The sequence below is a fragment of the Giraffa tippelskirchi genome, chromosome 9 (assembly GCF_054371585.1).
Source record: "Giraffa tippelskirchi isolate mGirTip1 chromosome 9, T2T-mGirTip1v1.2.pri, whole genome shotgun sequence".
Lineage (NCBI taxonomy): Eukaryota > Metazoa > Chordata > Mammalia > Artiodactyla > Giraffidae > Giraffa > Giraffa tippelskirchi.
Window position 1 is genome coordinate 42276709 of NC_137283.1, and position 27427 is coordinate 42304135.

Genomic DNA, 27427 nt, shown 5'->3' on the forward strand with positions numbered 1-27427 from the left:
CCGTGGTGAATAGCATAGTAATGAATGCATTTTTAGTTGATTAAGCAGGCATTCTCTCCCTTTCAAACAGTCTTCTCTCTTAGGCTTGGTGGGGCTAAATAAACATGTGATCTTAAATGATAGCATTTCTTGGGTTGGCCATTCTTCTCCTTTGATCATCTTAAACTTTTCAGAGTGTTTTCCAGGAATCCTCAGTAGGGCAGGAGAAAGCCAGGGAGAAAGGCCCGACTCAAGTGTTGACCCTCCTTGTAATTGTTTACTTTAGGAGCAGAGGAGGTTTTCTGAGACGATGCTGACTCTTCCGAATTCCTCTTTAAAAATGGAATCTGGTACCCTGCCCTCAGGATCATGAATTTAGGAGGAAAAAAAAAAGCCTTGTGATTACTTTTTTCTTTCCTTTCAAAGGCTGCGATTTTATTGTAACTTGAGTATTGATCCCCCCACCACCATCAAGTAAACAGGGTAAGGAGAGTTCCATTCAGAGGCAGCTCTGGGTGGTGATGATGTATCCAGGGTGAGAGGTACCTTTGGTCCCTGCTGCCCAGCGCCTTTGAACGTGTTATGTATGTAAATCATTGCTTCCCCTGAGCCTCTGAGGTAGACGGATTATTTCTGATGTGGTTCCTTTTTTTCCAGATGAGGATTCCAAGGCACAAAGAGCCAGGAAGGGATTAGGATGGGAGGCCACGTGACTCAGAGAGGCCTCTCTCTGCCAGAAACCAGAGCCATAGAGCTCTTACCCTGCCCCGTGCCCCCAGCAGGCCAACTTGCCCTGCCTTCCCAGCACCCAGCCTGAGATGGACATCAGCCACGTGCTGCAGAACAGCTCGTGGAGGTGGGAGGAGAGCAAGACTAGATACCAGCGAGTGCTTTGCAGAGAATTAAATTAAACCACGATTCGGCATTTACCCTGGAGGTTCCCAAACCTGGCTGAACCCCAGAAGCACCGGACGGAGGAACATTCTTGGGGGTAGGCGGGGGTGGGAGATTCCGGGACTCTCCCCAGATCTGCTTAAGTGGGATTTCCCGGGAAAGGCCGGGAATCTGAGTTTTTTTAAAAAAGCTGCCAGATCAGTGGTTGCCAGGGTTTTTGGGGGGTGGGGGTGGGGGTGGATAGAGAGTTTGACTACAAAGGGGCAGAACAAGGGGATTTTGGGGAGATGATGGAATTGTTCTGTGTGCTGACTGAGGTGGTGGATACACTGGTGTATGCCTTTATACACCTAATTATATATTTATACACATGTAACCTCATGAAACGTCTTCCCGGGCGGCACCAGCGGTAAAGAACCTGCCTGCCAGTGCAAGAGACAAAAGAGATGGAAGTTCGATCCCTAGGTCAGGAAGATCCCCTGGAGGAGGGCAAGGCAACCCACTCTAGTATTCTTGCATGGAGAATCCCATGGACAAAGGAGCCTGGCGGGCTGCAGTCCATAGGGTTGTAAAGAGTCAGACACAACTGAAGCAACTTAGCACTCACTCATGCATACATTTATATGTGTGTAAACTCCTGGAACTGTACACCAAAAACGTCCATATTTACATGTGAAAAAAAAATGTTGCTCCAGTGAAACTGAGCTATCACCAAGGTGTCAGGTGACAAGTTTTCTAGCTGTGGGAAAATTCCACCTGGAATTGCAGAGGCAGGTAGGCAGATCCTGCTGAGTAGAACTTTGTGTAACAATGGACATGTTCTTCTCTGCACTGTCCATTTCAGCAGCTGTTCACCATGGTGGCTGAAATGTGGCCAGCACAGTTGTGGGACTGAATTTTGAATTGTACTGAAGTTTCAATACCTGCACATAGAGGCTGCCCTTTGGACAGCTTGCCTTGGAGGCAGACATTGCCATAATGGGGGGCTTTGGCTCTGTGCCAGGTGCACACAGAGCCCTGTGGTCCTTCGTGCTTGAGGAACAACAGTAAGTCATCCCAGGTAGAAGGCAGAACGGGCACACAGGCCAACCATCTGGGTTGATAAGGGCAGAGGGAAAAGGAACTTTGGAAAGAACAGTGATGTGAGGTGGGCCCAGGCAGGGAACTGTCTCGCCAACTGGAGGAATCAGCTTTTCTTCCCGTATGTGCAGAAGTCTGGGCCAACTGTGGGCCATTTCCTGCCCCAACTTCCCAACTTCGTTCATCTTAAAAAGACACAATAGTTAGCATGTTCCTTAATTGAGCTTCTGTTCCCTGAGATGCTGGGATGTACAGGAAGCCATTGGAGAGTTCAGGGGAATGATGTTCAGATAGGGTTAGGGGGTGCCTCTGGCTTCACTGGAGGTTTGCTGGGTCCCCGTGTCAACCTGGACAGGGTGTGGTGAAGAACTTGCATGGGCATATCCTGCTCCTCTTTGGGGAACGAGATCCTCTGAAAAGGCACCTGGGCACAAACCTCCCACCTTAGGCATCTAGCACATGGCTTCCATCTCAATACGTGTTCAGACACTCTTAAACCTATCTCTCCACCCGCATGTATTTATGCTGTCTTAAATAGCGTTACTTTTCCAAATGCATTATAAGAGTGAGATTCTGAGAGTGTGACCTTTTATTAATGCAAACCAAATGGTGACAGAAATAATGTTCCAATTTGTCAACATATTTGTTCTTAAATTGGCTAAATGGGTAACAAAAAAATTCATGAGCCACAGGTTTTTATAAATAAAGAGGTTTTGTTAATCTTACGTTAAAAGAGGGCTTACTCGAGAGCCTAAGGGGGTGGTCTTTTTTTTTTTTAAGAAAGGGCTTTAAAATTAGAAGAGCTGTTTCTTTATTTTTATATGAAAGTGCCACATCTTTGGATCAGGAAGAGAAGGACATTCTGAATCATAACATCTTTGAGCAGAGTTCCCTTGTATTGCTTTTATTAATTGGTAACTTCAGTTTAATGCAAAAAAAAAAAAGAGCATAATGAGCATTAAATGATTCTTCTTCCACTCTTGAATACATAAACACATCTTGATGCAGAGTTGTAATCACTGCATTTTTTAATGGCTAATTTTATTTTTACTTATGTTTGTTTTATGAAGATATTTCCATGTTTTAGTTCACAGACTTGTTGCTCTTTGTGGCCATATATTTTCATGTTGTGTGCCCTTGCCCCTTTTATTGCTCCTGTCCCCCCACAGATGAAGCACTTGGGCTGTTTCCAGGTTATTGCTGTTATAAAGCTGCTATGCATACCTTCATGCAGATTGCTTTCCTGCCCTCCCACCCTCACCATTTTGGTTTGTTTCCTTGGCCCATAGTGTTTCCCAAAGTGGAATTACTGGGGCAAAGGTTTTATAGCTCTTACTACACTTTTACCAGCTTGCCTTTTGTAATGACTGAGCCAATTTACAGTGCAGACTTGTGTTTTGAGAAGAGGACAGATTTGGTCCACAAATCCCAGCTCTGCCTTTTGCTACCATTTATTGTGACCTTGGGCAATTTTCTTCATCTGTAAAATGAGTTAATAATAGTTTATCTCCCAGGATTGTTTTGAGGCTTAAATAAGATACTGTTTTAAAAACATTTAGCTATGTGCCTGGCCACATAGTAGCTACATTTATAATGATTGGTGGCAGATGGCTATCAGTGAATAAGTGTGCTCCTTTTTCCACATTCTAAAAAATGTTGACATTTATCATTTTTATTTACATTTTGTTATTTGAATGGCACTGTGTATTTGTTTCATTCTGAGTTTACTAGAGTGCGACTGAGTCTTTCCACCTTTTTATTTACCTTCGGAGTAAGTTTTAGTGCTTTGTATGGATGAAATATTGCTCGGTAAAAGTATTAGGGAAAATGTTGAAGGGAGTAAATGAGGGTTTTAAAATAAGAATATTGATTGAGTGAATCTTTTGGGCTTAATAGCTTATTACGAAAACAGCTGAATCTAGGCATTTTCTTTTTTTTTTCTAATCTAGGCATTTTCATGGGAATTCTACCTGTACCAGTAATTTGGCTGGCAAACCTTTCTTCAGACATAGATTTTCCAGGGTTGATTTTTGGATTGATCACACATTTCCTGTGAATCGAATATAAATGAATCTTGTTTTACTGGAGCTTTTGTGCATCCTGATCTTGGGCTAGAAGTCACTCTGTTAGACGGTCTCATATCAGTGTGACCTGCTAGATGAGGGCATCTCAGGCCAACTGACTATGACTGTTGACAAGGTGGGTGACCCCTCTGACTCTCAGTTTCTTTACTTACGCAGGGGGGCAGTCAGACTAGAATTATTCTGGAGAATTTAGGGAGTGTTTTTATTGAGATAACTTGAACTTTTAACTCAGAGGGTGTAATTTTTCTATCCTTCCCATTCCATTTCCTTATTGAGTTGGTCCCTCCTGTTTCCATCTGGATTCTTGCCTCTTGCACCTGGATGTCTGTTTTTGATCTCTTTTGAGAAAGAAACACCCAGCCTATGGCCATTTTTGCAGCTCTTTCTATAATAAAAGTAGCATTTGTCCTCCACAAAGGTTTTGATTTTTTAAAAAAAAATTCATACACAGGGAATTCCCCAGCAGTCCAGTGGTTAAGACTCTGTGCTTTCATTGTCAAATACATGGGTTTGATCCCTGGTCAGGGAACTAAGATCCCACAAGCTGTGTGGTGTGGCTAAAAAAAAAAATTTTTTGTATACAGATTGCTTTATTTCTACAAAGTGTGCCTACCCCATCAACACTTCTGTCATTGTTGATTTGTGTCTGTTGGTGTTTACCTGAAAGTGTTTAGTGTGTCCACCTGCCTCCATCCTTCACATTTCCTGTACACTTGTCTGCATGGCCAAAGACCCCCTCTCATCTCTTGTTTTTTTAAACATTACACTACTGTTAATGATTGCTTTCAACCTACTTAGTCTTCTGGACCAGGAGCTTTTAGGGTCCAATCAATCACTGAGTCCATAAACAAGGGCACTGTCTCAGACTCCCCGTGAGCCCTGAATTCCATCAGGGTGTTGACAGTCCCTGAGGCCTGGACCGCTCTGTCATCAACTGTCAGTGGAGGAGAGGATTTGGGTCTGTGCATAGTGGTGGCGGGGGGTGGGAAGGGCAGCTGCAGATAAAAACTGACCAGAGATAAGAAATAGTTTGTTTGGCAGAAATTCTGCATGTGGGTAATTGCAGAGCTGAGAGATTAATTTTCCATTTCCCTCTCACCCCCGTTTGCATTGAACTGTCTTCTTTTTGAAGTATAGTTGATTTACAATATTATATTAGTTTCAGGTCTACAATGTAGTGATTCAGTATTTTTATAGATTTTAGTCCATCTAAAGTTATTATAAAATAATAGTTCTGTTCCCCATGCTGTGCATTACATCTTTGTATCTTATTTTATACCTAGCTGTCTCATTAGAAGAGCTGAAGATGTGAAAAAAGTGACATGCACACGCATGCCCTCCTTCACCAAGGGATTGCTGTCCACTGGTTTCCATCCAGGTGCTGTCATCCTGAATGATTGCCACCTGCCCAGGTTGAAGTGGTGTTGCTTTAGTGGGTCTTGTTGAGGGTCCCATGGATACGATAAAAATATTTCTGGAAGAATGGAAGAAGCAGCATTTAATGTTCATTAAGCTCCCCCCACCCTTTTTTGCATTGGGCTGAAATTACCAATTCATAAGAACAACATAAGGAAACTCTGCTTGACAGTGCTAATGGGCAGGCAAGGAGACAAGAATGCTTGCTAGGCTGTTAGGAAGCTGGTTATCTCCACAGGGGTCTATGACGCAGGCGGAAGGAGGAAAAGATGGGGAGAGACTGGGGAAGAGGTCACCCATGCAGAGACCAGAATGGCCTACTGCTTGAGGGCAGTGAGAAAGCTTTCTTGATGAAGAGCCTTATCTCCCGGGGTCATGCCCTCCGGAAGCTCTGAGCTTAGCCAGGAATGATGACAGGATGCCCTGGGAAGGTGCTGGGTGGTTTTAAACTACCTGCAGCAGTGATAGAGCAGTGTCTTAATCCCCTGCAGGAAGGACCAAGATGTGCATGATACATGCTGCTTGTACCTCTGAATACCCTCACCCCAAGAAATACAGCTTGGTTGTGAACACTTTCCCTGAACCTTTACTAACACCCTGTGATTTGATGGTTCCCTTCTGTGGCCTGTAACCTGTGGTACTCTGCCAGAAAGACACTGGGCAGGATGGCCAGTCTTTTGGGTTCACAGGCACTTTTGAGGGGCTCCCCAGTGCCACCAGCTGGTTCCTCACTGAGTGAGTTGCTGTGCCTTGCTGGTGAGACTGAGGACGCGGGGAGGCACGGGAAGAAGGGGGCAGTCTCCTTGGGGTCTGCTCCTTACTGGGAACTTGTTCTCTTCTGCTCTGGGCTGGTTGAAGCTTCAACCCTTGCAGAAAGCTCTGGCCTGGGTGAAAACATCTTGAAATAGGCTTCATACCTATGGAAATTGAAAAGGAAACAAATCATAGGGACCGTTTCTCCTGTTCTGATGTGCCTCCTGCCCGCTGTAAGTACAGACATATTTTAGCTCCAAATAAGTGGTTTGAGAAGTACCACTGTTCTGATTTGGAAATGTGAAGCTGGCCACTCCCCAAAGGTGCTCCCTCACTCAGTCTTCACTCAGGTAGTCACTTCTACCTGAGTGTCCCTTCCTGGCTCCCGTCTGAGTCACTCTTAGACCCTTCGTGTGCTCTGCAAATCCTGTGTGCCCTGTGAATAGGGCTGGATTACCTACTGAGTACAGATACTCAGTCTACACACATTAGGGCTTTGGGTTAAAGGGGTTTGGGTTTTTTTTTTTTTTTTTTTTAGCATTTTGGGGAGTATGTGATGCCAGGAGGATCTTAGTGACTTGGCTCATGTGCATGGAAGCGCCACCCTGCCTACTTGCATAGGGTTGCTGGCAGCCTGTGGGGACTAAGACTATTCATCCCAGACCTGTCCCCCTGACTCCTGGGAGGCAATGGGAGAGTACCCCAGGGCCACCTCTCTGCTGGGGTCACTTGACTGGGGTCACTTGGCCTTGTCAGGATTGTCCAGGAGCAGCGGAGATGAAGTCCGTCTAGCTCAGACAGTTCCATGCCTTTGCAAACAACACATTTCAGAAAGGATCCCACCACCACCCCCATGGCATTGTAAGGTGGCGGAAGGAAGCGGTGGCTGACAGCGGAGTTAAACAAACTTGAAGGTAGGTCACATTTTTGACATACCATTTTCCTCCGCCGTACCAGCAGCTGCCCTCTGCTTTGAAAGGGAGCTTAGCTGCTCACATAAACTTTGGCTTGTGATAATGTAAACTATTATTAGGATTATCTTTTTATTCATAATATATGCCTAGCTCTCTGTCTCCCTTATTTATGCTGTACTTGAAACACTCATTCACTCTCAGGACCCAAAGCCCTCTGAAAACCAAGAAACACTTTATATAATAGACTATCTATTTAAATCTCTCTGTGGTTAAAAAGAACTCTGGGAATGAAATCACTGGGTTGAGGAAGCTTCAAATCTCAGCAAATGTCCAGGTTGGAACTGGGATGTGATGTTGATGAAACATTTCAGTTATAAGACATTTTTTTTTGTTGTTTTTTAAATGAAGGTTTGTCCCAAGGGTGGTGGTTTTGATACAAAAATGCTTGATTTTCATTTTGAGAATCTTCAGCTTTCAGAAGAGTCTCTTCTCCCATTTCATCACCACCTGGTGGAACCGTCTGTCACTCGGGACATTCTGGAAGTTAGAGAAGGTCCCCAGGCTCCCGCTGTGGTCAGCTGGAAATACCTCCCTGCATCCTTCAAGGGAGGGAAGCTCCAGTGGGCCTGCCTCAGGTGCTCCTGTGTGGTTTGTCAGCAGAGGACAGGTTAACATGCAAGCCAAAAAAATCCCCCAAACTAATACCCTTTTCAATTTTCCATAAGACGACTCTCCCACCCTTTTGTTTCTCCCTCCACTGCACCCCAAAGGAAGAAACAGACTGAAGTTTTAAGCACATCTGGACACTGTTTTTGTAAAACTCTTACCCTGAATTCCCAGAAGGAATGTATTGGCTCCCATCTTTCCAAGCAGAAACTGAAATGACTCCTTTGTTTATAAGTACCGGGCTAGCATCTGTTAATAAATCTGGGAAGAAAGAAGTTGCACTGACATGAGGGTCCTTAGCCAGGCCGACACACTCTCCTCTGCTCTCTCTTGAAGTCTTTGAGAGGTGCTAAAGTCTATGTTTGGCCCTTTTTGGTGGGGGTTGGGAAGCGCGGAGTAAGGGCTCCTTGTGTCCCGTCTGAAATGACGTTTTCTGCTTTCTGTGACTGTAACAGTGTTGGGGCAGGGGTGTTTAGAGCCCTGGTCTGTCTACTCTTGCTACCATGCAGTGCCCCCTTGGTGAATGCCATGTACAAACAATCAGATTAGAATGCTCCAGGTCCGAGAATCCAGAGGTTGGCAATGGAATCCACCTTTCCCACATCGGATAGTGTTTGTTTTCCTCTTAGGCAAATCTTCTAGAAGGTTATTGTTGCTGAGAAAATGAGGCTAATCTTTCTTTAAAATCAGTCAACAAGATGTTGGCCTGGGGTTCTTCAAGTATGGGGAGAATTTCAAAACAGTGTGAAACTTCTAAAACCAAGATAGAGAGGTATTTGCTATGTTGGGTAGCTTGGAAGTTCCTTTTTTTTTTTGCCCTTAAAAAGTATGTTTACGGATTGAAGCTGTACCTTCTGAAAGACATGAGTGTAGTGTGGTTATGAGGGTAATAGTTCTGTTACTACCCAATAAATGTTCATTAGTGATAAGCATTTAACCAGTGTAGTAGTTACTTTTCTTAAAATATGCCTCTTTCCAGACTGTTCTGGGTATCTGGAAATAAACTCAAGAGGTGTAATATTCCTGCAGGCCTCTTCTCAGAGATGCATCAAATTTCAGAGATGACTGCACTTGAGCTTTATTCCCCTACTTTTGGGGAAAGATTGTTAACCACAAAGCCAAAACTGATCCACTTAAGCTTGGCAGTGCTATGGATGTCTGCCTGTCAAATGGCCACTAATGATGAAAAATGTCCAAAAGAGGATGGTCTGAAAATTAATATTTGTATTTGTGCCTTTGTGCAAAAATTCGCCATTTCCAGGAGGTTTGGACAAAAAGAATATGCCTGAACTGAAATTTAAGTTGATAACTTTGAGTTGTATTGATAATGTTCTAGCTTATCTTTCCAACTTTTTTTATTTCTTGTTGCTAAGTTGCTTCAGTCGTGTCCGACTCTGCGTGACCCCATAGATGGCAGCCCACCAGGCTCCCCCGTCCCTGGGATTCTCCAGGCAAGAATACTGGAGTGGGTTGCCATTTCCTTCTCCAGTGCACGAAAGTGAAAAGTGAAAGTGAAGTTGCTCAGTCGTGTCCGACTCTTCTCGACCCCATGGACTGCAGCCTACCAGGCTCCTCCATCCATGGGATTTTCCAGGCAAGAGTACTGGAGTAGGGTGCCATTGCCTTCTCCATTTCTTGTTGAGTTCTGGGCTATTGTTGTTTATTCTGAATGCTAGCTATTAGGTGAGTTGGTTAGGGGTGTTTGGCTAAAAAATGACCTGAGTGTTGGTTACCTCTACATTTCCCAGATAGCATCATTTCAAAACTGCCAAAAGATTGTGTGTGTTTTTTTTTAACTAATTTAGCAGTAGCTCAGACTATAAACTGGTCTTCCTTGGTGGCTCAGTGGTAAAGAATCCACCTTCTCCTGCAGGAGATGCAGGTTCGATCCCTGGGTTGGGAAGATCTCCTAGAGAAGAGAATGGCTTCCCACTCCTGTTTTCTTGCCTGGAAAATCCCGGACAGAGGAGTCTGGCGGGCTACAGTCCATGGGGTTGCAGAAGAGTCAGTCTTGACTGAGTGACTAAACAATAACAAAAGTGTAAAGTGCTGAGCAAAAATCAGGGAGTGTCATGACTTTGGGCCCCTGTGCTCTTCTCCGTAATAACTTGAGAGATTGGATGGCTGTCCTGGCAGAATGCAAAGCTCTGATGCTGCACACAAAACCCTGACAGGGTTCTTTTAAATTCTTTTAAATGCCAGATTCTTTTAAATGCCTTTTCCAGTGCTAATGTCACTTGTTTTCTTTTTAAGTTTGCAAACGTAAGAAAAGATTTTCTTTAGGTAGTATTTATAATATGCTTCCTACTTTTTTAGGAAACCAGGGGATGGGTCTGAAAAGCAACAAAAGACCTAGGAATTTATTTATGTGGAGAAGCTATTTTAAATGAGCCATCAATATAGTTATTTGCTCAGGGATTTTCATAATCAATAAGGTGGTTTTCATGTAGAAAATATCCATCTTGACAATCTGTTACATGAAACCTATTTGACATTCTTTTTTTTTTTTTCCATTCTCCTTTACCTAATAGTCTGTTCTGGCTCCTCTTCTACTTTACCAACCCCACTTTTTCTATCTTCTTTTCCTCCTCATAGGCCCTAAATGTGGATAGTCCCATCCCACAAAGCTCTGTTCTTAGCCCTACATCCTTTTTCATACCTCCTTTTAATTAGCCCATTTGCCCTTAAGATTCTGTTGCTTGACCTCATGCATGACTTCCTGCCTTACAATCCCGTATTTCCAAAAAAATATGGTATTACATTGAAGGTTCCCTGTCGTCACCTCACGTTCACCAAGTTTTTTTCTTAGAAAAGACTCCTTCCCCGGGGTTCTCTATATTGCTATAAAATCACTCACCTTCCAGGTTTCCCAAAAGAGGAGCCCTCAAGTTGCCTTTGAATTCCATCATCACCTCTCTATCACATTTGTCACAAAGGCCTGCCATTTTTTTTTTTCCTTAAAACCGCCTCAGACGGGTCCTTTCATCGTCCGCCCATCATCTCCATCCTTCTCACCTCACGTCTGGACGCCTGCAGGGGCCGCCTCTGCCACCTCCACTGTCCCCCTTCCTAATTCTTCCTGCAAACATGGCCACAGCACCCTTTTATTAATCACTTTCCTGCTCAGAATCCTTCAGTTCCTTTCTTTGTTGTTGTTTTTCCCTCCTTTTCAAAAATTGTGGTAAAATATGCATTTCATAAAATTTGCCGTTTTAACCATTTTAAAGTGATGTTAAGTCCATTCACATTGTTTTACAGCCGTCACCACCATTCATGTCTAGAGTTTCATCCTCCTAAATGGAAACTCTAAACCCATCCCCCGCCACCCCCAGCCCCTGGCAAACCCCTCATTCCACTTTCTGTCTCTGTGGAGTTGACTATGCTGGGTACCTTGTGTGAGAGGAATCACACCGTCTCTGTCCGTTTGTGCCAAGGTCAGATTTTTAAAGACTGTTTTTCGTCATTCTGATCTTCAGGAATTTTGTTGAAGAGTTGGTAGAGGCTCACAAAGGGCCTTTGTTTCTGAGTCATCTTCTTTCTGTCTTTAGTGAGCTCTGCTGGGAGCATAGCACTGGTTTACCCCAAGTATAGATAGGACAGTCAAGGTGGGTGGGATCGAGTAGGAAAGATTAGAGAATGCAGATGTTGACTCCCACCCTGAGTATCTGTGGCACTGATTCCAACAGTTAGTGATATTTTTGGCCATGGAGGGAAGATAGGTGAAAATTGGAGGTTGATGGTGCTCTGGACTCCGCTTCCGCCTTCTTAAACGTCTTCCATCTGTATCAGGCAGGAAATCAGGCCCATGTTCAAAATAAGAAGACTCTGAAATGGGACCCCAGCTCTAGTCCTTTCTCTTTTGTCAGTGGCACCTTCGGTCCACAGGCCCCAGGATCTGAATCCTCCCTTTGATTCAGCTCTCTGGTCCTTTTGGTTCATCTTTTGAAGCTGCTGTTTTACTGTCTGCTTCTTGCTCTTCTGCACCCCCAGCCTAGCCCATTGCTATGTCGACTCGGATCAGAGGTCCCTGCACCCTTCCCCTGCAGTCCCACCTGCCACGTCAGGCTGTGCTCACATCTGGCTGTGCTCACGTCTATTAGGCCCTCTCTGTTTAGGTCTTGCCAAACTCCAGGCTGTGCCACATGCAGAACCCAGCCCACCTGTCCATCCCAGCCCTACAGCGCCTATCCTTTCAGGCTACTTGGGGGTGTTTAACTCGAAAGAGATGGGTTTGTTGGGTCGGTCACTCCAGCTTGCCAGTGTTTGTTCTGGCTGGTGAAGGAGGCTCCTCCTCATCCCTGAGGACTAAGGGCCATTTCCTGAGTGTTCACCATGTGGCCACATGCTCCTCTGTCTGCCTCTGCTTGCAAGGGTCTTCTCCCCACGCCCACCCTCTCCCACCCCTCCCCACCCCCCTGAAGGTCCAGCCAGAGCCCTGCCTCCTCTGTGAAAACACTCCTCTGGTGTCTGGTGGGCCTTCCCCTCTCCACTTCCCTGTCTCTGGGCTTCTGTTACTTGGAGCTCAATTGTATACCTGAGCACATTCATTCCATAAATATAACATTACTGCCTCTAATTTAGTGTCTTTTAGCTTTGTTTTCCAAGACAGATGGTAAACTCCTGGAGGAGCATTGTTCTCCATCACTCAAAAGGACCTTCCCAGTATAAAGTGTATCTCTAGCCCTCAAGGCATGTGCTGATAAATTCTGGGGCATAAGCTAAGTTTTTGAGGCAAGATCCTTTTTCCTCCTTCATGCTACACATGTGTTGTGATTCTAATCACAAAATGGAGTATACAGTTTTTATTGGCAAATTATTTTATCTTCTTAGCTTGCTCTGGAGAATCTGCCCATAGTGGTCTTCCCCCAGCCACCCAGGCTCTGAAGAGTTGGCGCTCCGAGGTTTCCAAGCCGCTGTAATGTGATTACCGTGTAGGATAAAGCTGTTGTCAGCCGCTTCCTGGATTTGCCCATTTCCCTTTTAATTTTACACAGTTCTGTTATTCACATGAGACCAGCCAAGTAATCATAAAATCCCCTGAATTTGTGTAATTTTCTTTTAAACATACAGTATAAATCATAGTAATTTGGTTACCCTACAGAGCAGCATTTAGGGTACCCACATCAACAGGCAGCCTACCGAAATATTAACGTGTGTGTTGCCTTCTCGATGAATCTGCCTCGTTGCCTTTTCCATATACACAACTGGGTTCAGAACAGGTGAAAGGGCCCGCTACTTTTTAATAATGATGGCTAATTAGAGCTGGCTGACAACCCACTCCAATATTCTTGCCTGGAGAATCCCAGGGACGAAGGAGCCTGGTGGGCTGCCGTCTATGGGATCGCACAGAGTCGGACACGGCTAAAGCGACTTAGCAGCAGCAGCAGAACACTTAGAAATTTGCCAGTGGCCTTAATTCTCACCTTATTAGGATCTTTTTGCTATTTTACCCACATGGCTCTCCCAATAGGAACTACATCAACTAGTAGAGCTACATTAGCTAGTAGAGATTTATCATAATAAATGGTGTGTATTAGGATCCTGCTTAAGTTGGAGTCCTTGTGACACATGCAACAGAGATCATTTGGAAGAGTTTCTGAAGAGATGGGGAGGGGAGGAGTTCTAGGGACACTTTTCTTTTTATTGAGGTATATACATATATTGACCTACAACATTGTGTAAGTTTAAGGGATAACATTGTGTACATTTAGGTTGATTTGATACATTTATATTGTAGTATGATTTACAATGGCTTTAGCTGACACCTCTATCACATTACATAATTATCAGTTCTTTTTTTTGTAATGAGAGAATGTTTAAGATCTAGTCTCTTAGCAATTTTGAAGTATTTGTCTGAGTTTTTCGAAAAGGTAGAAAACCCAAATGAGCTTTTTGGCCAACCCAATATACAGTACAATAGTGTTGACTAGAGAAGATGTTCACATTCTTCTCTGCACTTAAATTTCTTTTGCCTTGAATGTGTTATATTTACAAAAGTAATAAAGCCTCTTTCAAAGAAAAGCCCACTATTTTCCCAGAAACTTGAAAACCCACTTCTAGGGTTCTCTATTTGAGAACCGCCGAGTATTGTGCCCCTCGTGGACAGTTGGGGAAGCAGCTGACAGGATTGGGCACCTGGTCCCACCGGCCTGGGGAGGGGACTTCCTCAGTGCCCCTCGCTTCCTCAGTGCTCCTGTGGCTGACGTGGCTCCATGTCCCACAGAGCCTGGCAACTTGGCCTTACGTCCACTCAGCTGCTCCTTCTCTGCTTGAAATCATTTTAGCCAGAACCTTCGGACCTCCCTTTTTTGTTTCCTTAAAAATACCTCATCACTGCTTCTTTTAATTTTTTTTCTCCTGGTAAGTGTCTGTTTTCATCCTAACTTCATTATAAAACACCACAGGCTTCTAATTTAGTTCCACCATGTTGCTTTGATTCTGGAAGCACTTCTCCGCAGAAAGCTGATGAAGGGGATAAGGTGCATGGAGCTCTTTCTATTGACAGGCCAAGGAGGAGGGTTGTGTATGTCATTTGTGTGCCTCACCCCCCTTCACCAGCACCACTCCATCAGTGCTGTTCTACTTGCCTTGTCTGCCTCACGCGTATTGGCTAATTTACCTCTATACCAATCTGTGCCAAGAGTCCCTGGGGAGGTGGGACAGGGAACTCTCATTCCTGGGAACTCTGCATGCTCTCCTTCACCCACAAGGAATATTTATCTAAGTCTGAAATCAACTGAGACATTCATACTCATTTTTTACCTTATGCTTTGCCCTCCTTCTCAGAATGACATTCTGGCCATTCAAGGAAATTAAAACAAAGTTGAATAGTTTTTGGCAAACACAATTGTTTCCTGGCCTAAATCACACAATGATTTAATTGGTATGTCTTTGTGTGTGTGTTTGCATGGGAGTATTTTAATGGGAATTCCATGTGGTATCATTGGGAAACTAGGAAAGAGAGCCTTCTGGATTTATTGCTTATAGTTTAAGGGCAGACTACTGGCTTCCATCCAAGAAGTAGGGAGACTTCAAGTTGCAGGGATCATTAGAGTTTGAATATATCCTTCCGCTCACCTACTATTTAGAAATTGGTTTGGCATAAGGTAAAAACCAGAACCAAAGGTGAACTGAGTTACACTTTGAAACTTGTAGGGTTCATCAGAATCAACTTGTGGGGGTCTTGGCATCTTGGTGGTGACAGTCTCCTTTCTCTGCTTTTACCGATATCTAATTTTTGAATCTCGAATAAGTTTTGGTATGTCTGGAGTAAGAAGTCAAAATTGTAGATTATTCTTCATTTTGGGAAACTGGGGTTTGAGATTATCCTCCCTAGTGGTTCTTGGGCAAATATTTGAGAACATGTCCCAAACCTAACCTAATTTTGTGTGTTGACAAACATACTAAAGATAGGAAGAAGCAGTTGAGCAGGAGTGGGAAACTCAGCCACTTTCTCCTTCTTTTGGACACTCTGAGTGTGTTCCTTCCCATTCAGCAAACGGGGAAAAAAAGGAATAAGAATTAACCACAGGTAGTTCATGTTTTTAAGAAAACTTGACTCAGTAAAAAGGACTTGACTGCAAACGGGACTTGTCACCTGTGATCTGAAAAGTAAGAGAGGCTCTTCATGGGTTCAGGTGGTTAACAGCAGAAATGGTTGTCTTTTACGTTCCCACTTTAAGTTCACGAGTCCCAGCATCTTAGGCAAAGTCTTCAATTACTGAGTTGGAACAAATACTGGCTACAAAGGATAACAATTGAGGCATTAATCTGGAGTTTTACTTAAAATTGAGACCTTACATTTTTTTTTTAAATAAATTTATTTATTTTAGTTGGGGGCTAATTACTTTACAATATTGTAGTGGTTTTTGCCATACATTGACATGAATCAGCCATGGGTTTACATGTGTTCCCCCTCCTGGACCCCCCACCCACCTCCCTCCCCATCCCATCCCTCTGGGTCATCCCGTTGCCCCGGCCCTGAGCAGTTGTCTCATGCATCGAACATGGAATGGTGTTCTGTTTCACATATGATAATATACGTGTTTCAATGCTATTCTCCCAGAACGTCCCACCCTCACCTTCTCCCTCAGAGTCCATAAGATTGTTCTATGCATCTGTGTCTCTTATTCTGTCAAAATTGAGACCTTACATTTAACCACCTCCCTCCCTCATTTGAATTTTGTTTTTTCCAATTGCCAGAGTTTCCCCTGGGTCCCTAAACCACTCCCTCTGTGGACCTGGTGTTAAGCTATCGATAAGGCAGGCAGGTGAGAGCCTGGGTAGATTTTAGGAATCCTGAAACCTCCTGAAGAACTCACATGCATACACGTGGACCACAGCTCTCCCCAAATCCTCAGACATCTGTGTCCCCAAATAAAAAGCTGGAGCCCTCTGTTGGGAAGGATAAGGGTCAGTGAGAGGTTTTGAGTGATTTGAAGCTATATAACAACTCAGACTCCCCCCTCCTACCCATTTTTCCAATCTGATTAGTGTTTGAAAGCCTCAGGATGTTACTCAAACCTTCAGCACATCCTTGCATCTTGAGACCATCTTGCACTTCAGCCTATGAGCATGCTTGGGTGGGACACCTGTGCTTAGGCAGGCAGCACGCTGGGGGTCGGACAGTCCCTGTCTCATGTTGTCTGAGCACTGTCATCTTTATCCATTTTCAGCCTCCTTCATGCAGGGCAAGTAACAGGTACTCGGCAAATGCGAGTGGCCTGCCTGTAGGGGAACAACTCTAGTAAATCGACATGGAGACTTCATACTGTTCTCAGGGAACTAAGATTCCCCCCAGTTGGGAGAACCAAGACTGTTGAAAATTTCCCCTGGAGGGTTTGGTGGGCTGGAGGAGCAACTGAGGTGGGGGGCGGAGGAGAAGCTTGTTCACATGCTTGTTAACATTTGAGGGTCTTTGACAAAGGAAGTCTAATGCCCTGCCCCGGTCAGCCAGCGATTGCCCCCTGGGAGGCCCCCGTTGTGCACAGGAAGTCAGACACTAATGATGTTAGCAAGGGGACAAAAGCGCCCGGCCCCGGGAAGGGCCTAATTGCTGTGTCCGGCTCCCAGGAGGCCAGCCTCAAGCTGGTGGGGGCTGGGCAGGATGCGCTAAGTGTTAACACCTGGAGCCACACTGCTGACTTCCTGGTGCTTTTTTTTCTGTGTGACTGGGTTCAGGCACACGCGTGAGAGAGCACACACACATGCACAGGCAGGCATGCACATGCACACTCCGGCTGCATCTCAGGGACACTTTGGGATGTGGTATCTAACAGACTAGTTGGAAGTGTTGGATCAGGAGGTCACAGGGCTGAGAACCAGGAAGACTGAGTCTCCTCAACCCACCCGTGGGGCTTGGTGACTATTATTTCACCTCTGGGTGGGCTGACTCTCTTCCTCTCCTCCATGAAATCTGAGAAAGGCCAGACCTTGCAAAGAGGGAGATATAAATTAGGAAGGTCACTGGAGTTTTGGCTTAGGACAGTCTAGTCAGAACGGATGGAAGAGTGCTCCCAGGGAGAAGGGAGATGAGGGTCTTTACCCCTGTTCTGAGCCAGTTGGGGCCCTAGGGAGGCAGATGAGGGGTGATGGGAGGCACCTGCCAGCATCCATGGGGTGTGTGTATATCTGAGCCCACACCTGGAGGGGTCAGTTGTGTGAGGGGGTTGCTTTCCAGAGAAGGAGGAAGCCAAGATGCACTCCCTCATTTTTAAGTGGAGTCTCTGAATTCTTTGTGTCTAAACATGACTCTGGAAAGCACTCAGTGGTCTCTCCAGAGCTCTGGGAATGTCCCAGAGTTGTTTCTGGGTGGGACAGTTTGCCCCAGGAATGTTTCTGGGGGAAGTGGGGTGGGGAGTGTTTCTCACAGGCTTCTCCTAGGGGCTCTAGAAACCCTTTCCCCTTAACAGCAAAGGGGTCATCAGCAATTAAAAGTGAAGACCTCCTGCTATGGCAGGAGCACTGCTAGGATGGCCTTAGTGGCTCATTTCCGGCAACCAGCCAAGCAGCCCTGGATCCTGAGCCTGGTCCCTCCGGAAAGCAGGCGATGAGAGGTGGCCCGGAGCACAGGGGACTGCCTTGGATTTTTGCAGTCAAAGACAGGAAAGTTTAAAAAGGATGCTTGATGGCTGCGAAGGGGGGAAAGCCACAAGTAACTTATGAAAAGGGGTCTAATGTTGACTTGCTGCTTCCCGCTGTTATTTTAAGGTTTTTCTGTCCAAGACCACCATGTGGACAGAAATAATAGGCTGACAAAAGGGGTCGCCTTGCTTTATAGCGCAGCCTGTGATGTTTCAATTAGCACTAAAACCTGAGAGGGCAGCCTTCCGTAATTTCCAAAGATGTGAAATCCACCTTGAAGGAAGCACATGTGTGGGGTGTGCTGGGGACCGGCCTCGCTGGACGAGGCTGGGTCCCCATGGCAACGCCACGGTCCCCCATTTCTGCAGGCATCTGTGCTGTAAAAGCAGAATTCCAGATGTGATACAGCGTTCGGAGGCTCCGTCCCCCGGCCTCAGAAACTGTATTTGAAGTCGGCACAATTCAGCCCTCGCTCTCTGTGTGGTCCTAAGGCTTTTTATTAGTAGTTTTGTTTTGATCCGAACATTTCCTCTGAGCTTAGGCATAACAATCATGTTTATAGCTTTAATTTTTTCCTCTGCTGTCTAATCACTATTTTGCCCTCGCAGGAAGATACTTTTCTTGGGCTTCTGGAGTGAAGTCTTTGTAACCGCCTTTCCGAGCTAAGTGAGAGCGAGCCGGTAGCCAATTGGCCGGCTGTGTGCTCGGGTGGCTGGTGTTTGCTTCCCCTTCGTACCCGGTATTTACAGAAAACCAGGTTATGTGTGTCCATGCGTTGCCCATGTGTGCTTTTGAAACTGCAGATATGTTGACGGTTACCTTAAGGATGCTGGCACTTTAACATGCGGTTCTCATTTGCGTGGATGGGAGTGGTGTGTGCAAGTGGAGGGGAGAGGCCTGGCTCTTCGTCCAGAGGCATGTTTTATAGCTTGCTTTTAACGTTTGGAGAATTGGAAAAATGGAACAATCCTGTCTATTTGTGAGTATCAGCCATGAGAGAACACGCCGCCCAGATTCTTAACAGACTCATTGGAAAAAGTACTTGGAGTTTTGCTTTGTGAAAACCAGGGCGGCTGCAGAGTTTTGTTTTGTTTTGAAACAAGAGGGAAAAAGTCAGCGTGCATGCGTGTGTGTGTGTGTGTGTGTGTTGATATCTGGGCTTTTACTGTATTTGCATGTTCCAGTGCCAAGGTAAAGACAAAATTATGAAGTCTGCAGCAAGGAAGCTTATATTAAAATGTATTAAATCCCATTTAGGCCACCACCATGTAGAAAAGTCGGAGAAGGCCATGGCACCCCACTCCAGTACTCTTGCCTGGAAAATCCCATGGACGGCAGAGCCTGGTGGGCTGCTGTCTATGGGGCCGCACAGAGTCGGACATGACTGAAGTGACTTAGCAGCAGCAGCAGCATGTAGAAAAGTTGCTGTCATACTGCAATACATAAATGTATCAAGTCAACACTTTGCACACTTTAAACTTACACAGCGTTATATGTCAATGATATCTCAAAAAAAAAGATAAAAAAAGAAAGATTTCTGAGAAACAATGCATATCAATGCCTTCCCACACTTCTGTCTTTAGTGAATGGATTTCTTTTTCCAGGGCGGGCGTGGTGGAAGGGTGAAAGAGTGAAAAGACACTCAGATGAAAACTAGAGCTTTCAGTTTGATAAGCAGGACACATGGTAACTTGGCATAGGTTGGCTCCATGTTAGAGCTCAGAAACAATTGTCCCTTCAGCTTTCCTCCGGGGAGCGTGAAATTAGGAACATGTGTGCAATGATTAGCAACATGTCAGAGATGAATCATGATTACGGCTTTGGTCTGGTGCACAGGCGATGCTGTGGAGAAGTTACTTCCTACCTCCTCCAGCAAATCTCTCTAATTAGCTTAAGATCTCTGGGTCTTTTTGGGCTGATGTGGTAATTGCTGGTGGGAACCCACCGGCACTCCCCCCACAGAGCTTGTGTGTTCCCCACTAGACATCCGAGCCCTCACCACCCTAAAGCAGACAGCTGGCTGGCACCCTGCGTGTCTGAAGTTGGTTGCTTCTAGATGGGGAGTGGGAGAGAACAGCTCCTGGGAATGTGGCGTGAATATCTCGGATAGATAGATCCGGGCCCAAGCTGGCTTTGTGATTTATTCTCCTTGTGTTTTGGGTTTGCCAGCATTCTCTTCGGCTTACATCACCTGGGGCTTCTCTGCCTTTGCTGTGTGTTTTTTGTTTTTTTAAACCAAAGGTTTGAACTGAAGTAAGTGGGATCTGTCTTCATTTATGAAACCTCTGAACCCGCATGAACTACATTGACCCCATGTTCTGCCTCTTGTCCTTGTGATGTCCCCTGGTCACAGGCAAAAATGTCACTCCCCTTGTGCATTTTAAGCTTCACAGAGCTGTCTGCTATCTTTTCAATCTCATTGACATACTTGTAAACTCACGGTGAAGGAAATGTTATGTACAATAGGATGTTTGAGTTGCCCATAATTTTAAGTAGTTACTTGGTTGGTGTGCCTTTTAAAAAAAAAATCTTTTCAGGGATTTCCCTGGCAGTCCAGTGATTAGGACTTCACGCGCCCAGTGCAGAGGGGTGCAGGTTCAATCCCTGGTCAGGGAACTAAGATCCTGCATGCCGTACATCGCGCCCCCCCCAAAAAAACGTCCTTTCAGTTCTTCCTGACAAATGCTCTTATTCAAACTTTCCCCTAATCTCAGTTCACTAAAACTTCAGTAGCTTTCTGAAAATTCCTTCACCACAGTTGATTTGAAGGCAGTCTCACGTAGGCCTTACCGTTTGGCCTGTCTTCCATCGGAAAGGGGGCACTAAAATCAGCACGGTCCTTTTCAAAATGCGTTTTTCCAAAATGGCACTTAAGCTGTTCTGGAGCTGGAATGGGAATGTTGCTCTGGAAAGTTGGTGTTTTCCAAAGGCCTAGAATCCCCCAGGGCCCCCCAGGAAACTGGCCAGCTGTTGGCCCCTGGTCTCGATGCTGGCTGCTCTGTATGGGATCCCGCCCCACGGCTGAATTTTGTGTCCAGGCCTTTGCTTTTTTTTTTTGCCATCTGGGTGGAGCATGGTGTAGGTTTTTGCCTTTTGAATTTTATTCCTTTCTAGCACTTAAGGGTGTTCCTTTCCCTCCCACTTCCAGAGTAAAAGCTGTTTTCTCCATTCTTTTTGCGTTTGCTGCTTCTTTCTCTGCTTAGCATAGAGGGATCACAGCCCAGCTGGTGTCGCTAGCTCACATCGGAACAAATTAAAAGCTGCCGTTAGTGCAGCAAATGGGGGTGGTTAATTAACTAAGAATGTGACACCCTGAGGTCACAGCACTGGCATTTTTAAGTAATAGGCAACAAGCAAGTATTCTTAATTTTCAGCTCATGAAATATCAAAATGGGTGTAGTAGGTAAAAGCTCAGAATTGTTTCCTGAAGAAACAGCTTCCGAAGCTGTTGACCAGCTTTGTGAGTGGCCTTCTTTGTGTTCTCTGACGGCAGGCCCTGACTGTAAGCCCTTGAGGCCCCCCTGTCATACCAAGCTAGGACCTCCTGGGTTCCTGGGTGTATAACTGGCTCAATTATGCATGCATTCATTATGACGAAAAGCTAATAATTGTCAGGGGCAAGGGCTGACCCTGGACAGTGGGGACCGCCCTAGTCACTTTGCCTTGAGTCTCTCCCCATTTGAGCAATTTGCAGGAATGGAGTCTCTGGGTTGCCCAGTTCCCACCACAAACAACAGCAGAACATAGTCCTCAGTCTGCTGGTTGGTGCCTTCTTCCACCTCGCTCTGGCCTGCACGGCTGCCTCTTCTCCCACTGTGCCCCCAAGGTCTGGCTGCTGGAAACATCGTACCTGGAAATGCCACTTCCTGTGGTCACCCCCCTTCCTACCTCATGTGTCCCCTCGTAGCACAGCTCTCACCGTGTTTATTAGGGCAGGAGTCTTCTCAGGAATCATGACACAACCATTGCTGCCTGTAAAATAACTGTTTCAATATGTGCCAGGTGCCATGTAGAGCACTGGACACATATCAATCATCTCACGTGGTCCCCACACCAATCCTTCCCAAGGAGCTTGATTCCAACACTTTACAGCACTGAGAAATGAGGCTCAGAAAGGTTGAGAAGCTTGCCCAAGGTCACACAGCTGGAAAATGAGATCTGCACACACCTGTTGCAATCTCAGAGCCCATTCTCTTAACGATTCTTCTACTCTAGATGAGCCCCAGTATCACTACACAGAAGCGTCTGTGTAGGATGGCAAAGTCTACAGTAGCAGTGCTCATGGATCAGTGTTCCATGTCTGCCTGAAGTGGGGGTGGAGGTGGGGTGGGAGAGGGCACAGTGAGAGTGATCGCTCAGCAGGAGGGGAGAATGACAGCGTAACCGTGTGTGTCTGTGTGTGTGTGTGTGTGTGTGTCTGTGTGTGTGTGTGTGTGTCTGTGTGTGTCTGTGTGTGTGACATTGAGATGCAGTTCATCCACTTGGCAGTTGAAATTAGGTAAGTAATTAGCTTTCAATTGCTGTAATAAAGTTACCACCATACAACATTGTAACCCAACTATACTCCAATATGAAGAAGGAAATGACAACCCACTCCAATCTTCTTGCCTGGAAAATTCCATGGATAGAGGAGCCTGGCGGGCTACAATCCATGGGATTGAAGTCGGACACGCCTGAGCACGCACGTATGCAGGTTCACACATGCATACTCCAGTAACAATTAACGTAAAAAAGTTACCACCAACTTAGTGACTTAAAATACCGCAAACTTAGCATCTTACAGCTCTTAGCATCAGAACTCCAAAATGAGTCTTCTGGGGCTGAAATCAACGTGTCGGTGGCCTCTATCTGGAGGCTCTGGGAGGTGAATCCATTCCTTGCCTTTTCCAGCATCTAGTGGCTGAACTAACTGCATTCCTCAGCTTATTAACCCCTTCTTCCTCCATCTTACAAACCCAGTAGTATAAGATTTTTAAATCATCTTTAAACCATCTCTCTGCCTCTCTGTCTCTCTGCCATCTATGTCCATTGTCATGTCTCCTCAGACTGACCATCCCATCTCCCTCTTCTAAGGACCTTTGTGATTATTATTAGGCCCAGCTGGATAATTCAGACTACTTTCCCCTACATTTCAAGATCCTGAAACTTAATTGTATTGCCCCTTTGTTACGTAAAGTAACATATTCATGGATTCTGGAGATTGTATGTGGACGTGGTTGTTTTTCTGTCTACCACCAACTGTAAAGAAAACCAGTGCTCTGTGGGCCAGCCTGGGCCACTGCTTCTCAGGTGGGTCCTAGGACTCTGGAGCAGCTGAAGCATCACTTGGTTGTGAGCTGAGGACAGCCTGGTGGAGTGTCTGTCTGAGGCATGTGCTAAGAAGCTGCGTACTTGACGATGTCCCAGCGTGGAAAGTCTTTACAGTGCACACAGGAGCCGGTGCCTCTTGATCGCACAATCAGTCTTGGTTGATCACACGGTCTTTTGGTCTCTGATCTGCTGTGGGATTAGGATGACCACCTTGCCTCTGCATTCAGAGAAGTGCCATGCTGGTCAAATTGTGGGGATGGATCACTGTGCTCCCATCAAGTGAAGTGCACAGGCAGGGACTTCCCTGGTGGTCTGGTGACCAACTCTCTGAGCTCCCAATGCCGGTGGGCCTGGGTTCGATCCCTGGTCAGGGAACTGTATCCCATGTGCCACAACTAAAAGATCCTACATGCTGCAGCTAAGACCCAGAACCTGCTAAATAAATAAACAAGTAAGTAAATAAGTATATTTAAAAAAAAAAAAGAGTGTGTAGGCAAGCTGATGTGTCAGGAACACAGTGTGAGAGGGACTAGGCTAAGGTGAGAAGCTCACAGAGGAGCAGGCTCCAGGTGAAGGGAAGGGCATTTAGGGAATATGTGTGTCCCCAAGGCAATGGCACCCCACTCCAGTACTCTTGCCTGGAAAATCCCATGGATGGAGGAGCCTGGTAGGCTACAGTCCATGGGGTCGCTAAGAGTCGGACACGACTGAGCGACTTCACTTTCACTTTTCCCTTTCATGCACTGGAGAAGGAAATGGCAACCCACTCCAGTTTTCTTGCCTGGAGAATCCCAGGGATGGCGGAGCCTGGTGGGCTGCCGTCTATGGGGTTGCACAGAGTCAGACACGACTGAAGCGACTTAGCAGTAGCAGTAGCAGCAGAACATGTACTGAGCAATCGTAGGCCCAGAGCAAGGTGGGAGGTGGGGAGGGGACTGATTGACAGGGTAGGCAGGGGCCATGTCAGGAATGGTCTAAGTGGGGCAGGGAGCCAGCGGTGGGCTTGGAGCAGAGGCATGAGGGCAGATTTGCATGTCAGGAGGTCACCTTGGTGGCCAGAGGCCATGCCCTACCCCCTGCCACCTGCCCCAGGTCAGGACCCAGGACTGGTTCTTGGCCTAGTGCCCTTTGGGGCTTGGATGAAGGTAGAATGCTCAGTTGATGGTGAATGGATGCTACAGGCAAGCCTCATTGTCCTTTGAGGCCAGGTCCCTGGGCCTGTCTCTGAGCAGCTTCACCTACATCACAGAGCCTTTATTTACAGTGATTTTGGTTCCTGTATGCAGAATATAGCCCCTCTGACTGTTTTGATCTCCTTTCCATAATGCATTCATGGCAAGTGCCCAATGAATATCTGTTAAAAACATGCTGCAATAGAAATATAGGGAGAACAAGAGCAAAATGAAAAGCTGATGTGATTGGTCACCAGAGTCCTACACGCCTCAGGGCATGCTATTAAATGGAATGCATTTCCTTTTTGAAAAATGCTTCCTCTGCATAGCTTCATGTGGCCCTCCTCAAACTCCCATCTCGGAGGAAAGACCTGTCTTTTAATAAAAAGACTATTTGAGGAGACTCAGACCCAGTGGAGTGAAGTGGTTTGCTCTTGGTTCCAGCTAGAGGATGAAGGATTAAAGTACTTTCGTTGGCCCCTGGATTACATTTTTTTCTTTCCCTCTCCTGAGACTCCCCTTTCCTCTCCATTCCAGCCCAGTTATTCTTCCCTCTTTTAAACTTCTGGTACGCAGTGTTCTTACCCTGGGTTTATCCTTCCTGACGTGCTGTTTGTGACATTTCATACACTGTATGCTTATTTATGGCCCTGTTACCATGGCTACATAGACTTTGTATGCCTTCTATACTGAGAGTTCTTGGAGGGTCAAGGTGTGATTTGAGATTTGTCTGTATGTGCTGTGTGTGATTTGCATTCTTTGAATGAATGAACAACTTTGCTCTGAAGGGTAGGGATAATGACTTTCATTCACCACTGTACCTCAAATAATGTTTGACTCATAATAGATGTGTGTCAGTCGCTCATTCATGTCCGACTGTTTGTGACCCCAGGGACTATAGCCCACCAGGCTCCTCTGTCCATGGGATTCTCCAGGCAAGAATACTGGAGCGGGTTGCCATTCTTTCTCCAGGGGATCTTCCCAACCCAGGGATCGAATCCTGGCATCCTGCATTGAAGGCAGATTCTTTACTATCTGAGCCACCAGGGAATCCAAGTGAATTTTGATCCTGGGGTTTTGTATGGGAGCAGAAGGGTATGGCCTGGGTGTCTTGGGGGTCCTAAGACTTAGGGGTCGTGGAGGTATTGTATCCTCTCCTTCCTGGTCTCCTTCTGGTCACGGTACTCTGGGTGTGGCCATCTGTAAGTTGGGCATCCTCCAGTTGCAGACTGTGGGCCTATCCCTAAGCAGTAATAGAGGCATTTAAGGTTTGAGTAAGGTATTAATAATTTGCAAAGTGTTTCAACTCAGGTGAGGAATTCTGGAATCTTGTATGTACATGGAAGGGAGGATGGAAGGAGAACAGCTGGAGAAGGAAGGTGAACCAGGAAGAAGGGGAGAGGAACCCCAACTGATCATGGAGCTAATGCGCCGTGATGATTTAGATTTTCTGTTAACCATTTCTTCCTCACTGTAATTAGAACGAGGTGTGTCCATCCCTTTCTGCACAGCTGTGCTTTCCCAAGGTCTGTGTTTATCTGAGCCCAGGGATACAGTTTCAGTGGGTGTGCCTGGCCTCAGGATAAGCCGAGTGAACATGCCTGTACCATATGGATGTGCTGGGACTGTGGCCTGAGACCTCGGGCTCCGTCAGAAGGGTTCCACACATTGTGTCTCAGTGTAACAACTGCCCATTAAATACCAGACTGCCAGCATATGGTTTTCCCCAGCATCCTTCTCGTCGGATGGAAATTGTAGCTGTGTGGTTAGAATATTTTCCCATCAGTTAGCATCTAAGAATTAACATATTGTGTGGGGGGGAGAATCCTGCAATTCATGCTGAATAGTGTACTTGCTGATGGTTACAGAAACAGTTAAACCAGAGTCTTAGCTGATCTTTCCCATGGTGGATAAATGGTGGGTCAGGAAAAGGCGGAGCCACCAGGAGGATGCCGGGGGTTCCGTGTGGGTGCTGTAATTAAAGTGGGAAGTCTGGCGGAGCTGTTAGCCCTGCTATTAGGAGTGCAGATGGCTAGCGGCCACATCACTGAGAGTCAGAGGTAGACCTTTTAAAGTCCTTTCTTTTTCTTTTATGACCCACCGTCTATGCTCCAAGCATAGGTATGGAGGCAGTGAAGAATTTTCTCATTAAAAGTAACAGCTTATTCCCACACTTACTCCCACTCTTGGAATGAAAAACCTGTTTCCTCGAACTTTAGGAACTGCCTATCTGTCGTGGCTTAATAGGGCTTTTGGACGAGAGTGTCTGGGAGGCAAATTTTATAACCAATCAATGCTCAAAGTGGATCCAACTGGAAGGGCTCCAGCTGGCAGCTCATGGTCTCTCTCTCTCCCAATTTTACTGTTAATGAATTATTATTTAACCCCCAAACACAGAGCAGCCTGCTGCTATTGTTTCAGGGGAAGTGAGTACCCCTGATCCCTGTGGCCTGGCAGTTAGGAACCTCCTGGGCTGGAGGGAGTTGGGTGGTGGGACCGGGGGGGGGGGCGGGGGGCCACAAAGAGCGTGGATGTTGCTCGGTGACTGGCATGACCCTGGACCTCTGCGATCATGTGTGCGTTTTGACTCCACGGGGATCTGGGCTAGAAAAGCAAATTGGCTTCACTCCTCCTCATGTTCTCTTGTTTTCCCACAGGGAGTGGGGCCGGCCAGCAGAAACAGTGGGCTGCACAACATCACCTTCAGATATGACAGTAAGTAAACGACTTGACCGCTGAAGAACAGAGCCCCTTCAGTGATCTAAAGCTTGCACAGTTGTGCTTAATCGGGGGCCTTACAGGTCCTTGAGTTGGGGGATTTCCTGAATTTGCTCAGGTTTGTCAACAGAGCCGAAGCACCTCAGACTCAACTAAGCCACCCAAGTATTTCAGAGCTTGAACGGGTCGAGTGTCCAGGAGAGTGTTGGGAGAAACTGTGTGGGGAGACCTCCCCTGCTTTCCTTCAGGAGATAGCCATATCCTTAGGAACAACCCAGATGCCCTTGGGCCCAGCAGGGGTCACACTAGCAAAGTACCCCAAGCACAGGATGCTTGAGAGTGATGGGGACCGTGGTAA

The 27427-nt window shown here is 46.1% G+C and overlaps 1 protein-coding gene across 3 annotated transcripts in view; it reads left to right on the forward strand.

Moving 5' to 3' along the window:
* The window catches only part of IL17RD (interleukin 17 receptor D), a 65841-nt gene that overhangs the window by 13079 nt on the left and 25335 nt on the right, over positions 1-27427 (forward strand). The window contains exons 1-3 of one of the 3 annotated variants that reach the window (XM_081524815.1): positions 25020-25140; positions 25244-25370; positions 27009-27066. In XM_081524815.1, the coding sequence (XP_081380941.1) occupies positions 25115-25140; positions 25244-25370; positions 27009-27066 (211 nt within the window). In that variant the 5' untranslated portion in view covers positions 25020-25114. Of the gene's footprint in view, positions 1-18729; positions 18849-25019; positions 25141-25243; positions 25371-27008; positions 27067-27427 lie in introns of those variants that run through there. The other 2 variants (XM_081524817.1, XM_081524816.1) reach the window with 2 other exon arrangements.